At 42.1% G+C, this 12,086-nt stretch overlaps 1 protein-coding gene across 4 annotated transcripts in view; it reads left to right on the top strand.

The window, feature by feature from the left end:
* METTL6 (methyltransferase 6, methylcytidine) overlaps positions 1-12,086 on the top strand; it is a 57,660-nt gene that overhangs the window by 1,718 nt on the left and 43,856 nt on the right. For 2 of the 4 annotated variants that reach the window (XM_025294125.3, XM_025294122.3), the window contains exons 2-3: positions 301-435; positions 5,123-5,293. In XM_025294125.3, coding sequence (XP_025149910.1) covers positions 301-435; positions 5,123-5,293 — 306 coding nt within the window. Of the gene's footprint in view, positions 1-300; positions 436-5,122; positions 5,294-8,198; positions 9,481-11,676; positions 11,819-12,086 lie in introns of those variants that run through there. The other 2 variants (XM_006067996.4, XM_025294121.3) reach the window with 2 other exon arrangements.

The following is a 12,086-nucleotide window of genomic DNA, read 5'->3' as shown; positions in this document are numbered from 1 at the left end:
GACAAAGCTGTTTAAGTGACTTGTTCAGTGACGGAACGCAGGGTGAGGGGAAGCGTTCAGATTTGAGCGCAGGCAGTCTAACCTGAGAGCCTGTTGTGTTGGCCCTTACGCTGCTGTTTTCTCCACACCAGGTTACCCAGTGTTGGACACAGACGAGGCATCAGTGGCTTCGGGTTATCAGCTCACTGGTGAATCGTCTACCCCGAGGGGGCAGAGGCCTGTTTCCTGTTCTGGACCTTTTAGTTTGTTTCTTCATTAGGTGGATGTTGTGTACTGTAACTTTGGGTTCTCTTTCCTCAGTTTGAAGATCAAAAATTGACTATTCTTGAAGCTGGCTGTGGGGTTGGGAACTGTTTATTCCCACTTTTAGAAGAAGATCCAGATATCTTTGCCTATGCCTGTGATTTTTCTCCGAGAGCTGTTGAATATGTCAAGGTTGGTGCACCATCCGTGTGTTGTTATGTTTCTGTTTTCCTAGACTTGTCGGACCTGACTTCTATACCTGTTTTCCCAGTTCCGGTCCTCTTCCTGAAGGACCAGCTATGATCACTGTAAATGTAGTTTTCCTGTGTATGTGCATGTATAATACATACAGAAACATAGCATTATTTAGAAAAGTAGAAAGAAATACCAGACAACATCCATAAACTTGTGTCCAGATTTAATGATTGGCAGCATTTTGCTACTTTTGCTTTATAAACTTTTATAGTGTCATTTTATAGTTGTATTAAGGACTGCAGCTTACACTTTATTATGTACCTTAAATCTTCTTAGCCTAAAACATTCCTGCCTTTCCCCTTGACTTTTTCCCCAATGACGTTGAGTTTTGGGAGAGCAAGCAATTTTATGTAATGAGGTCCCACATTCCAAATTGGCTGGTTGTTTCTTTCTATCATTGTTTAACTTGTTGCTTTATGCCTTGTATTTTCTGTAAACCAGAAGTTAGATTTAAATCTAACTTAAAATATTTTGAGCAAAAATACTTTAGTAGGTGATGTAGCTTTTATATTGCATCCTGTCAGGAGGCAGTGATCTAATCTCAACTGTAAGTGATGCTAGTTTTGGTCACTGGGTTTAAGGTGACTTCCTAATTCCCCTGTTGGACAGGTGTCTTCTTTTTGTCATTAACAGATATGTGAGGGATACTTTGGCAACATGCAGATATGTATTTTTCCATCAACCTTTCACAATTTTAGCACCTTAGACTTTTTAAATAGTGATATCACATTGTACTATAACCTACTTTCTTCGCTGTACATTATATCTTGCCGAGTATTTTCATCCCAGTACATGTAGGACTACTTCATTTCATTTACCTCTTGTAGTATTTCACAGAATGGATGTGCCATATAGTAATAATTGCCTTGTTGATGATTGTTCAAATTGCTTCTAATTTTTGCTCTCACAAGTAGGATTGATGTAATCAGAATTATACGCATGCCCCAAAACACATGTGTACATGTCTCTGTGGTGACTAATAGAAGAAATAGAATTCCTTGGAGAAAGCATACACATTAAAATTTAAATAGATAGTGCCAGCTGTCTATCCAGAAAATTATACCAATTTATAATTTAACCAATAATATAAAGATTTTTTTCCCTCTATGCCATCAACATTTAACATCAGTCCTTTTTTTGGCTGCACTGTATAGCGTGTGGGATCTTAGTTCCTCAATCAGAGATCAAACCCACACCCCCATGCATCGAAAGCACAGAATCTTACCTCCTGGACCACCTGGGAAGTCCCACCATCAGTCTTTTCTGTATCTCCCAATCTTATAGGCCAAAAGTACTATCTCCATGTTTTAAATTGTTTATTCTTTATAACAAATAAGGTTGAAGACTTTGTGATATGTAAATAAGCATTAGTTTTTCTTCTGCTTGTTTTTATTCCTTTATTCTACATGTGTTTATTCGGAGCCTAATGTAGGCCAATCACTGTTCTAAGCATTGGGATGAAGTAGTAAACAAAACAAACAAAACCCTCACCCACATTGGGCTTATACCGTAGTATGAATTGTCTGTTCATACCTTTGCCCATTTTTCTGTCAGTTTGTTTCTTATTTAACGGATATATTCTGTTATATCTGTTGCAAACATTTCTTCCAGTTTATTAGGCATTGTTTTATGGTATTGTTTTATTATAGAATTTAAGTGATCACATCAAATGAATAATCATTTCCTTTTGAGGTACTAAGGTTTTATGTTTTTGGAGTTATATAATCACATAGATATGCTTTTTATAGTTTTGGTTATGAGGATTTTTAATTAATCTGGAAAAGTTTGACGATTATTTTTAGAGTATTTCTTGAGCTCTTGTTTTCTTCGAGGATTCCGGTTATCTCTATGTTATACCATTTGCTATTGTTTCACAGCTCTTGGATGCTGGCTTTTTTTGTTTGTTTGTTTTTAACTCTTTTGCCCTTTGCATTTCCAGTTTGTGTACTTTCTGTTGTCTTATCATCAAGTTCACTGATTCCTTTTAGGCAGTAAGCATTCCTGTTGATGAGCCTGTCAGAAGCATTTTTCATTTCTGTTACTATGTTTTTGATTTTTAGCATTTCCCATTGATTTGTAGTTTCTATATCTCTGAAATTACCTATCTGATCTTGAATATTGTCCACCTTTTTCATTAAAGCCTGGAATACATTAATCATAATTTTTTTGTTTTTTAATGTCCAAACCTGTAGTTCCAGCGTCTGTGTCATATTTGAGTCTGGTTTTCATGATTGTCTCTTCAGACCATGTTTTTTATTGCCTTATGGTGTGCCTTGTTCTTTTTTGTTGAAAGCTAGGTATGTTATACCGGAGAATGCAATGGCACCCCACTCCAGTACTCTTGCCTGGAAAATCCCATGGATGGAGGAGCCTGGTAGGCTGTAGTCCATGGGGTCGCTAAGAGTTGGACACGACTGAGCGACTTCACTTTCACTTTTCACTTTCATGCATTGGAGAAGGAAATGGCAACCCACTCCAGTGTTCTTGCCTGGAGAATCTCAGGGATGGGGCAGCCTGGTGGGCTGCCGTCTCTGGGGTCGCACAGAGTCGGACACGACTGAAGCGACTTAGCAGCAGCAGCAGGTATGTTATACAGGGCAGTGGATAGCTAATAAGGGTTTGTAATAATCTAGACTGGAGTTGTACTCTGTGTTAAAGTCTGTTGTTGGTATAGTTACCTGTGAGGTTTGTTGTTGCTACGGGCCCATGAGACTTCAAACTCCTCTGGTGACTTTGTTGCTCCTGTTGACTTTGGGTCTTCCCGTTGTGCTGCTCCCCATGAAGAGTCTGTCTCTTGCAGCTTTCCCACAAGTGTTTCTGCCTCTCCAGGAATAGAGCTTTTCTTTTTCATCCCTTCCCCTCCTCTGTCATCCTCCGGGGTCATGAGGCCATTCTCTGCAGATGAAGACAAAGTTTGGGCAGAGCAGTGCCCTCCCCAGGGGCAGTGATGTTCCACCAGTGCCCCAAGGACCCAAGGCCCAGATGACTTTTCCCCTGCGTGTTAAACCTTTGCTCGCTTAAAGGAGCTGAGAAGGTCCAGCCCCAGAAAGAGCCCCGTTCTTTCTGTGAGAGCCTAAGTGATGTCCCTGGTGGAAACACCTGCTAGGGTGTGGACATCCTGGTGGCTTCAGCCCTGGGAGCTTCATGCTGTTTGTCACGTTTCTAGTTTTCTAGAGGCCTCAGGTAAGCAAATGCTTGGGTCCTGCATCTCCCTGAAGGCTCCTCTCCCTCTCCACATCTCGGGGTGGCTGGTGGTTCTTTGACGTCTGCTCTCTCATGGGTTCACAGGAAGTTGCTGTCTGTCTCGCTCATGGCCCTGTAAGGATAGACTCTCCGTCTCTCCACCTCTGCACTGGAGCTGGAATTCTTTTATTTCTGCTGCCCTTTAGCACAAGTGGATAGAGCTAACTGTTCAAACAGTGAATTGAGTGAGAAATTCATTTTCCATTCCTGATAATCATAATCTTTGTTCTCTATCTTTTTAAAAAATTTAATGTCATTTTTGTCACCTGTCTTCTGTCTTATACATTAATGATCTCTCTAAATACATGGGTCTGTTTGGGGACACTCTTTTGTCTCACTGATCTATTGGTCCCCATTCTCAAACCACACTGTTTAGTACTACATTTTGTAATGTGTTTTGATGTCCTGTAGTATGCCTTCTCCTCCTCCATTGTTTTTCATCTAAAAATTGTCTTGGCCGTTCCTAAATTCACTTCCAGATGAATAAAATTCACTTTATCAAATTTCTAGAAATCTGAAGATTCGGTTGAGATTGTAATAAACTCCAATATATAAGCAGAGTTATAAGTAGAACGGACCTGTCCTGTAACTTTATATATTTGCTTATTAAGGTCCTTACTTACATTAAAGAAAAGTTTATTATTTATCTCCATAATGCTGTTATATATGTGTTGAAACCTATTACCATAATGTACCAGGAACACACTTGTAGTTTTAAAAAAAAGTTTTCTTAGCTTGCTGCATCAAGCAAGCACCATACCCAGAAGAAGGGTGGGAGCATCTCAGTAAAGGGAGCTGGAAGGACCTCTCATAGGATTCAGGGTTATAGTGGGTGAGTCAGAGGAGTGTTAAGGGAGCAGAGGCAGGGTTTGATTTATCATCCCTCTGGAATTACATTCTTCTAAAAACTCAGTTTGGAATATGTGATAGACTGCATACGCAGTTAAAAATAATTTGTTGTGTTTAAAAGAGATCATCAATAAGGACCTATTGTATAGCACAGGGGACTCAGCGCAATACTCTAATAACATAAATGGGAAAAGAATTTGAAAGAGAAGATGCATGTATACGTATAACTGAGTCACTCTACACTTGAAACTAAGGCAGCATTGTTAATCAACTATACTCCAATATAAAATGAAAAAATTTTAAAGGAAAAAAAGGAACAAAATTATTTGTTAAAATGAGATCTTGCCCCTTGTGGCAGTATTGAATATTACATGCTTTAATGTGAAAATGAGCTGCTATTCAGTAGCAGTGGTTGTTGAGTTCTGTGCAGCAGTGTACACGTGGAAATAGCATTTCCACGTGTGGTGTGTTTTTCTGTGTGTTTCAGCATGGATGTTGCATTGAAGGTATTTTGTGTTTTTCTCCTCTCTAGCAAAATCCTCTTTATGACACAGAAAGATGCAGGGTGTTCCAGTGTGATCTGACCAAAGATGACCTTCTGGAGCATGTGCCCCCAGAGTCTGTGGATGTTGTCATGTTGATATTTGTGCTCTCTGCAGTTCACCCTGATAAGATGCACCTTGTCTTACAAAACATTTACAAGGTTAGTGATTGCGAGCCTGCATTTGAGGGTTCGACATCCTGACTTTTCACTTACCTTCCTTCTGAGGCTCACATGCCGTCTTAATTCACAGTCTCCCTGTTCTTACAAGGTGGGCTGTGTAGTCGATGTATGAAGAGAAGTTCTCCTGTGTGAAACATCCACCTTAAATTCTGTTTGGCTTAGTGGCCATAGCTTGCCTTGGAGCAGCTGCCTGGGATCTGTGGAGGCCTGCAGTAAAGCGAGAGGGAGCAGGGGCCCCCACACAGGAGCACACAGCGTGCCTCGAGTTAAACCTTACTTCCCAATGTAGGCCGCTTCCTTTACCTCTCTGAGCTTCCGTTTCATTACCTGTGGAGTGTTGAGATAATGGTTCCTAGATCTTGGAATTTGGGGTAGATTACATGAGATGTGTTCTCAGGGCCCAATGCAGTGCCTAGTAGTGGTGAGTGCTCTTAAAAGTCAGCCACGGTCATTGTTGTCTCTCCCATCGTTGCTGTTAGAACTCAAGCTGCCGCAGCCACCAGCAGGCTGCTGCAGCACTCGGGGAGTGAAGTCACACTTCTCGGTCACGGGACTCGAGACAGGCCACCTTACCATCCTTCCCTTTGATGGTTCAGGTGAAAGTAAAGGATTGAGAAAGCTGGGGAGTTAGGCAGCTGGAAAATGGTGGGAGTGGTCAGAGGGTGACTTGTATGACATTGAAAGTATTGCCTTCACAGTATGGGCAAGACTTCAGAACATTACTGTGGGAGTGAGTGATTAAAAGGTGAAGGACAAAGTCTTTGAAAGAGAGGAGCTCGAATCATTGAATCCAGCATGTTTGGAAGGGTAATTCCTGTGTATGTTGAAATTAATTGGAGTTAAAAATGGAGTAGTGTATGGATAAGAGCATAAACCAGAAGACACATTCATCATGAAATTGAGGGAAATGACCCTGGAACTAATAGATGCCCTCGTGGCTCAGTGGTAAAGAATCCATCTGCCAATGCAGGAGACATGGGTTCGATCCCACATCTCGGTTGGGAACATCTCCTGGAGCAAGAAACGGCAACCCACTCCAGTACTCTCACCTGGGAAATCCCATGGGCAGAGGACTCTGGCAGGCTACAGTCCATAGTGTCACAAAGAGTCGGACACGACTTAGTGACTTAACAACAGCAATAATATGGGGTAGGGGGTGGTGGTATGATCTGATGACAGGAGGTTCAGAGCTGAAACTTGAGAAGGGGGGATGCACAGAAAGGAGCAGTTGGGGGGCAAGGAGGACCCTGCCCCATCCCCACACTTGGTGGCACTAGGGCCACGGGAGAAAACACGCCTGCTTGAGAGGTGGCAGGGAGAACCGTGTCCTCAGGGGACAGTCAGGTTGTTCGCACTGGAGTGTGAAGGGAGCATTCAGGATACCAGTGATTTCACTGATGAAGGTTCCAGGGACTAGCAAGGAGCGGGAGACAGGAGTAAGCAGTGTCTGGGACTTCGTGGGGATGACACTGCCCACTGTCAGTACTGTTCATCGTGCTGGAGGTCCCAGTCAGCTGGAAAACAGCAGAAAAAGAATGACAAAGAAATAAAACGTTGTTTTCAGGTAGTATAATTGTATAATGAGAAAATATTAAAAAATATTAATATTAAAGAATTACACAGATATAAGATGAATGTACTCAATGCCACAGAATTGTATACTTTATTTAAAGAAGTAATGTGCACTGTGTCATCCTGGTCCACTTCATGTTATATTTTACCCTTTTAAGTTCGAGGTTTTTGGTAGACTTTTTATTTTTTAGGGGGAAATTGACAAGTTGATTCTAAATTTACATGAAGGAATAAAGAGTCAAAACATTCCTGAAGAAGGAGATGGGGCGATTTATACCTTACCAGATATAAAGGCTTGTTACAGCTACAGTTATTAAGACAGATGGTATTTGCAGAGGAATAGAAAAATTGATAAATGTAATATGATAGCTTAGAAGTAGATCCATGTATGTATGGAAATTTGATAGTTGATAGAGGTGACATTGGAAGATCCCTGGGGAAAGGACTGCTCAGGAAGTGATTCTGGGACCATTGGTGGTCCATGTAGGAAAAATCCAAAATTGTTTTCTGTTTCACATCCTTATACAAAAGTCATGTATGGATTTAAAGGTGGATTTAAGGACTTAACTGGAAAAGACAAAAGTGTAAGCCTTTCAGAAGAAACTATAGGAAAAAAATCTTTGACTTTAGAGTGGGGAAAATTTTCTCAAAGACTGAAAAGTATTCTATGCATGAAGATCATATAATAAAATTAGGAGTTTGTTTTCTTCAGACAATTAAGATGATACAAAGAAATTAGAGAGACCAGGTGGGAAAAGTAACTTAAAATCTACTCAGCTGAGAGCCTTCCCTGGTAGTCCAGTGATTAAGACTCCTCACTTCCACTGCAGAGGGGCATGGGTTTGATCCCTGGTCCTCTCTTTGGGGAACTAAGATCCCACATGCCACTCACTGTGGCAAAAAAAAAAACAACAAAAAAACAAAAAACCTATTCAACTGACAAAGATTAGTATTTCAGAATATATAAAGAATTCTTGGGTAACAGTAAGAATGACAATGGAAAAACAGTCTTTTTATAGAAGAGAATATACAGATAGTAAGTTAACATATGATAACCCGGGAAATGGAAAATAAAACCTTAATGAGACACTATTAGATTATAATAAAGTCCAACGGAGCCGAGTATTAATGAGTATATCCCTCTTCTTGATTTAAATGAAAAGATATAGCATATTGTGTGTATTTTAGTAATAATGAAATGTTATGTTAAAACTAAAACAAAACACTGACTTGAGCTGTCTCAGTCCATACCTGGCCTCTGTTGTAACCTTTCATATGCTAATAAGTTCATTTCAGCCTCTTCCTGTTTTAGCCCCCAATAGAATTCCTTTTTCAGCTGACCTGGAATGAGTTCACAGCAGCAGTGTGAGGCCGCCATACACGGTGACTGGTTCGTTAATTGGATATCATGTGCTTCATCAGGAAGTTAGCGGAAGAAGCAATCTCTCAGCCTCTGACAGTCAGACACCCTTTGGGCAGCTCTCCAGTTTGAACAACCACAGAAACATGCTGTTCATGGTAGAGCTAATTACTGTAGGATGGTAACACTGGAGAAATTCTAAAACCACTTAATTTTAAACTGAATGGGAACCTTAAAGTTGGGTTCCCTCATTTTTGGAATGAAACGGTAAAGTAAAAATCAACTAAATTTGTTATTGGAAGACAAGATTTTGGTCTTCCCTGTGCCACTAACTTGCCTTGAAAGCCCAGGCAAATCACTTGTGCTCTGAGCCTCACTCACCAAGAGAGGATCTGACTGATGTCACCCGCCATCTTTGTGGAGCTGCTGGGAGGACGAGAAAACCCAGCAGAGGCACGGTCCTGCCTCAGAAGAGGTGTTAGTGCCGTAATTTCTGTCTTATGGACGAGAAAGCACATTCAGAGGATTAAACAACTTGTCTAGGGTCATTCAGCCAGTTAACGGAAGAGCTGGCCCATGGATCAGGAGTTCCCAGATTCCTGAGCGACAGTCCCATGCAGCCTTCCCTTCCTTCTGAAAATAAGTGAGTCTCATACAAATTAAAATTTTCAGATTGTTTTCTTCTTGGTCACATTTCTGACCAAAGTAAGAATGTTTTTATCCAGTCAGTCAGTTCAGTCGCTCAGTTGTGTCCGACTCTTTGTGACCCCATGAATCGCAGCACGAGGCTCTTTATTGACAGTATTTTAAATGCATGCTAGTGTTTGCCGGGGTCCAGCCCCAGCAGGATCCAGGGGTACCCTCAGGATGACGGCGTTGGCTATAAGGAAAGTAAAAGGGGAGAGAAAGAGGCTTGATCTTCCTTGGTTTACACAGAAAGCCAATAAAGCTCCTGGCACGGAACTTGCTCTGTTCACAGAGGTTGCAGGCGCCCTCTTGGTGGGGTGAGGACGCAGGACGCCCCCTCCCCGGTAAAGACGCAGGGTGCCTTCCCTATCGGGTCTTAGAAACCTAGGCAAAAAAGTGAATTCAGAGAGCCCCTGTGCCCCAAGGAGTCATCCTGAAAGAAGAACAGAGAGAGAAAGATAGAAAAGGAAAGAAAGAATGACACGGGGAGACCAAGCTTCGGTGAGCAAGGCCCATAACTTTATTTTCAAAAGGAACTTTTATACCTTGACTTGTACATAGAGGGAAATGAGAGATGCAAAGTCATGCAGAGTCAGCCCAAACATTACATCTGTTTTGTCTTTATCGAAACCAGGATTTTTTCTGCATACCTTTTCCATAAACAATGTTGTGTACATTATCTTCTGGCCTTGGAGGCCTGTGGACATTTTATGACCCTTTTTTGATAAAGGCTGCTCAACCAGAAAACTTGTTTTCCCTTGAAGTGTTTTTTCTTTATATTTCTAATCTATGTCAGCATCAGAAAATGCTAAACAGAGTTACATTCTCATGGAGCAAAGGTGCAGTGAGTTACAACAAAGAAAGAACCAATTAGCTCAAAGGTCTGATGTGGTTAATTCCAAGGCTACTACTTGTTTTTCTTACATTCCAACTATGTTAACCAATGCACTCCCAGGTGCACAATGGATAAGGGATATGGGCACTTGGCAGCAAGCACTGGCTCAACAATGAAATCCTACACCAGCACTACTCGAATAGTTTTTAACTCTTTGAAAGGCTCTATATTTTTAGAATGTTTTAGGCAGGCTTCTCGTGTCTCTTATGGTTGGGAGGCTGTGAACAATCACATGCATAGCTGCAAGAGTCTGGATAAACCTGTCAGGCAACCTAGAAAGCCATCAGAGGGGTTTGAATTGAAACACTCTTATCATGCCCAGGAGACTTATTAGAGCCCTAAGTTGACTTTTTCCAGAGAAAGGTGGTCGGGGATAGCCCCCTGTTAATGTCGGAAGAGTTGGTGAAAGGCACAAAATAGTAAGACAGATAGATTCTGGTTTTGGGGTAGATGCTCAAGCAGATCCAGGGAATCCCTCGAGTCCTGATCCGCCTTTGCCTGTCAGGTCCTCTCTGCATGACCTTTGTAATGGGTGGGACTACCTGTGGTGGCTCCCGGCAAGTGTTGATAAGAATTCGCTGTGAGAAAATCTGCAGCACACTTGGAAGTATTATGGACAGTCTTTCATATTCTATTCAGGAAGAGGAAATATCAAATTACCTCAGATATCTACTGTAGTAGGTAGTATATGTCATATGTTTTAAAGATTATCTTGCTGATACTTAGTAAAATCAATGCCCCCTTTTGAAGACTACTCTCACTTGGAAATGTTACACAGTTTGAAAGAATACCCACTTAAAAAGCAAGTGTCACAGCGAGTACCTTATTCCTTTCATTCTGAAAAGCATATGGCTGTTTGCTTTGTAGGAGAGGAGCAGTTACACTGTGCTCTGCAGATTTTAACTTCCAGTTTTTGAAACGTCTGCTCTGACACCTGTTTCTAAAGGCTGTGGTAAGGGGCTCCCACCGGTGCCTGGCACATGCCCCTTCTCTACACACCACACTGGCCTGTGGGCACTCTGCCTGAAAGCAAGAAATACAGCAGCAGAGGAGAATGGGTGGTGTTAACCCTCCCTCCCAGCCTCTCTGGTGTTGTCAGGAGTGAGGACGGAATTGGACTGACACTCCCACTTCCCGTCGCTGCCCGGGACTAACAGATATTCCCAATCCTCTCGTAATGCCTCTGACCCAAGTATGAGCTCGGACTCTGCTGTTTAGCAGCTGCTGTATGATTGTGGGCACATCACTTCCTTTTTCTGCTACCAGTTTCTTGGTCTCAGGATAATCACACTTTTCCTCCAGAATTGTATGAAGACCTAGTGAGAAAATGTCTGGTCAGCTGTAGAGGGCTTAGCATAGTGTTAGCATAGTGAGCAAGCCATACAGAACTGCATGCAGGAGCCCAGAACTGACAACTCAGGCTGAGGAAGGCCAGAACATCAGTAAAAAGCCAGAACGTATTGATTACATAGATATTTAAAGAAACAGTTTGACTTACAGGGTCATGGATTAGGAGATGGCTAATAAAATGATGGGAGAACGTGCTAATACTTTAGTGAGGGTACTTTTTTCCCTCTGATGTCTTCAGTGTTTTATTTGTGACACTGGACCTCTGAGGGTGCTCTCCTCAGATCAGGAAGTACCCCAGCGCATGGGACTCAGCCAGGCCTTACCACACCTTTGCTTGGCAGGGCCTTTTGCTTCATAGTGCAGGCATTTCAGTCTGGCCCTTTTCATCACTGTCACAAATGTAAGTTATTCTCATCCGTAAAATAATCAGGTTTTATTTTATAGTAAGTTCTATCTGACTGGGTCCCCGAGTTATGTGCAGCTTATTTTGTTTTGTAGGTATTAAAACCAGGCAAAAGTGTCTTGTTTCGCGACTATGGGCTGTATGATCATGCCATGCTTAGGTTTAAAGCCGGGAGCAAACTTGCAGAAAACTTTTATGTTAGACAAGATGGAACCAGATCATATTTTTTCACTGATGGTAAGATTGCTGGAATCTGTCATGATTTCTCTTTCCTTGATTGCACTGTCCCTGTGGTACTGCGTGGGTGGGGGCGACTGGACTCCACACACAGGCGCACGACCCTGAACCAAAACCATTTACACGCACCACTTACGCGTCAGCTGTGAGCTCACAGGCTGTCTAGTGAGGGTGTCCAGTTAGTGAACCGGGTCATTGGAAAAACGCTCTGCTGCGCCCTATGGATGAGGCCAGGAGCTGTGTTGGGAAGGCTGGGAGGGCAAACCAG

The sequence above is a fragment of the Bubalus bubalis genome, chromosome 1, assembly GCF_019923935.1.
Source record: "Bubalus bubalis isolate 160015118507 breed Murrah chromosome 1, NDDB_SH_1, whole genome shotgun sequence".
In the NCBI taxonomy this organism is placed as follows: domain Eukaryota; kingdom Metazoa; phylum Chordata; class Mammalia; order Artiodactyla; family Bovidae; genus Bubalus; species Bubalus bubalis.
The sequence above is the reverse complement of the archived record's forward strand: the minus strand, read 5'-3'. Positions and strand labels throughout refer to the sequence as shown.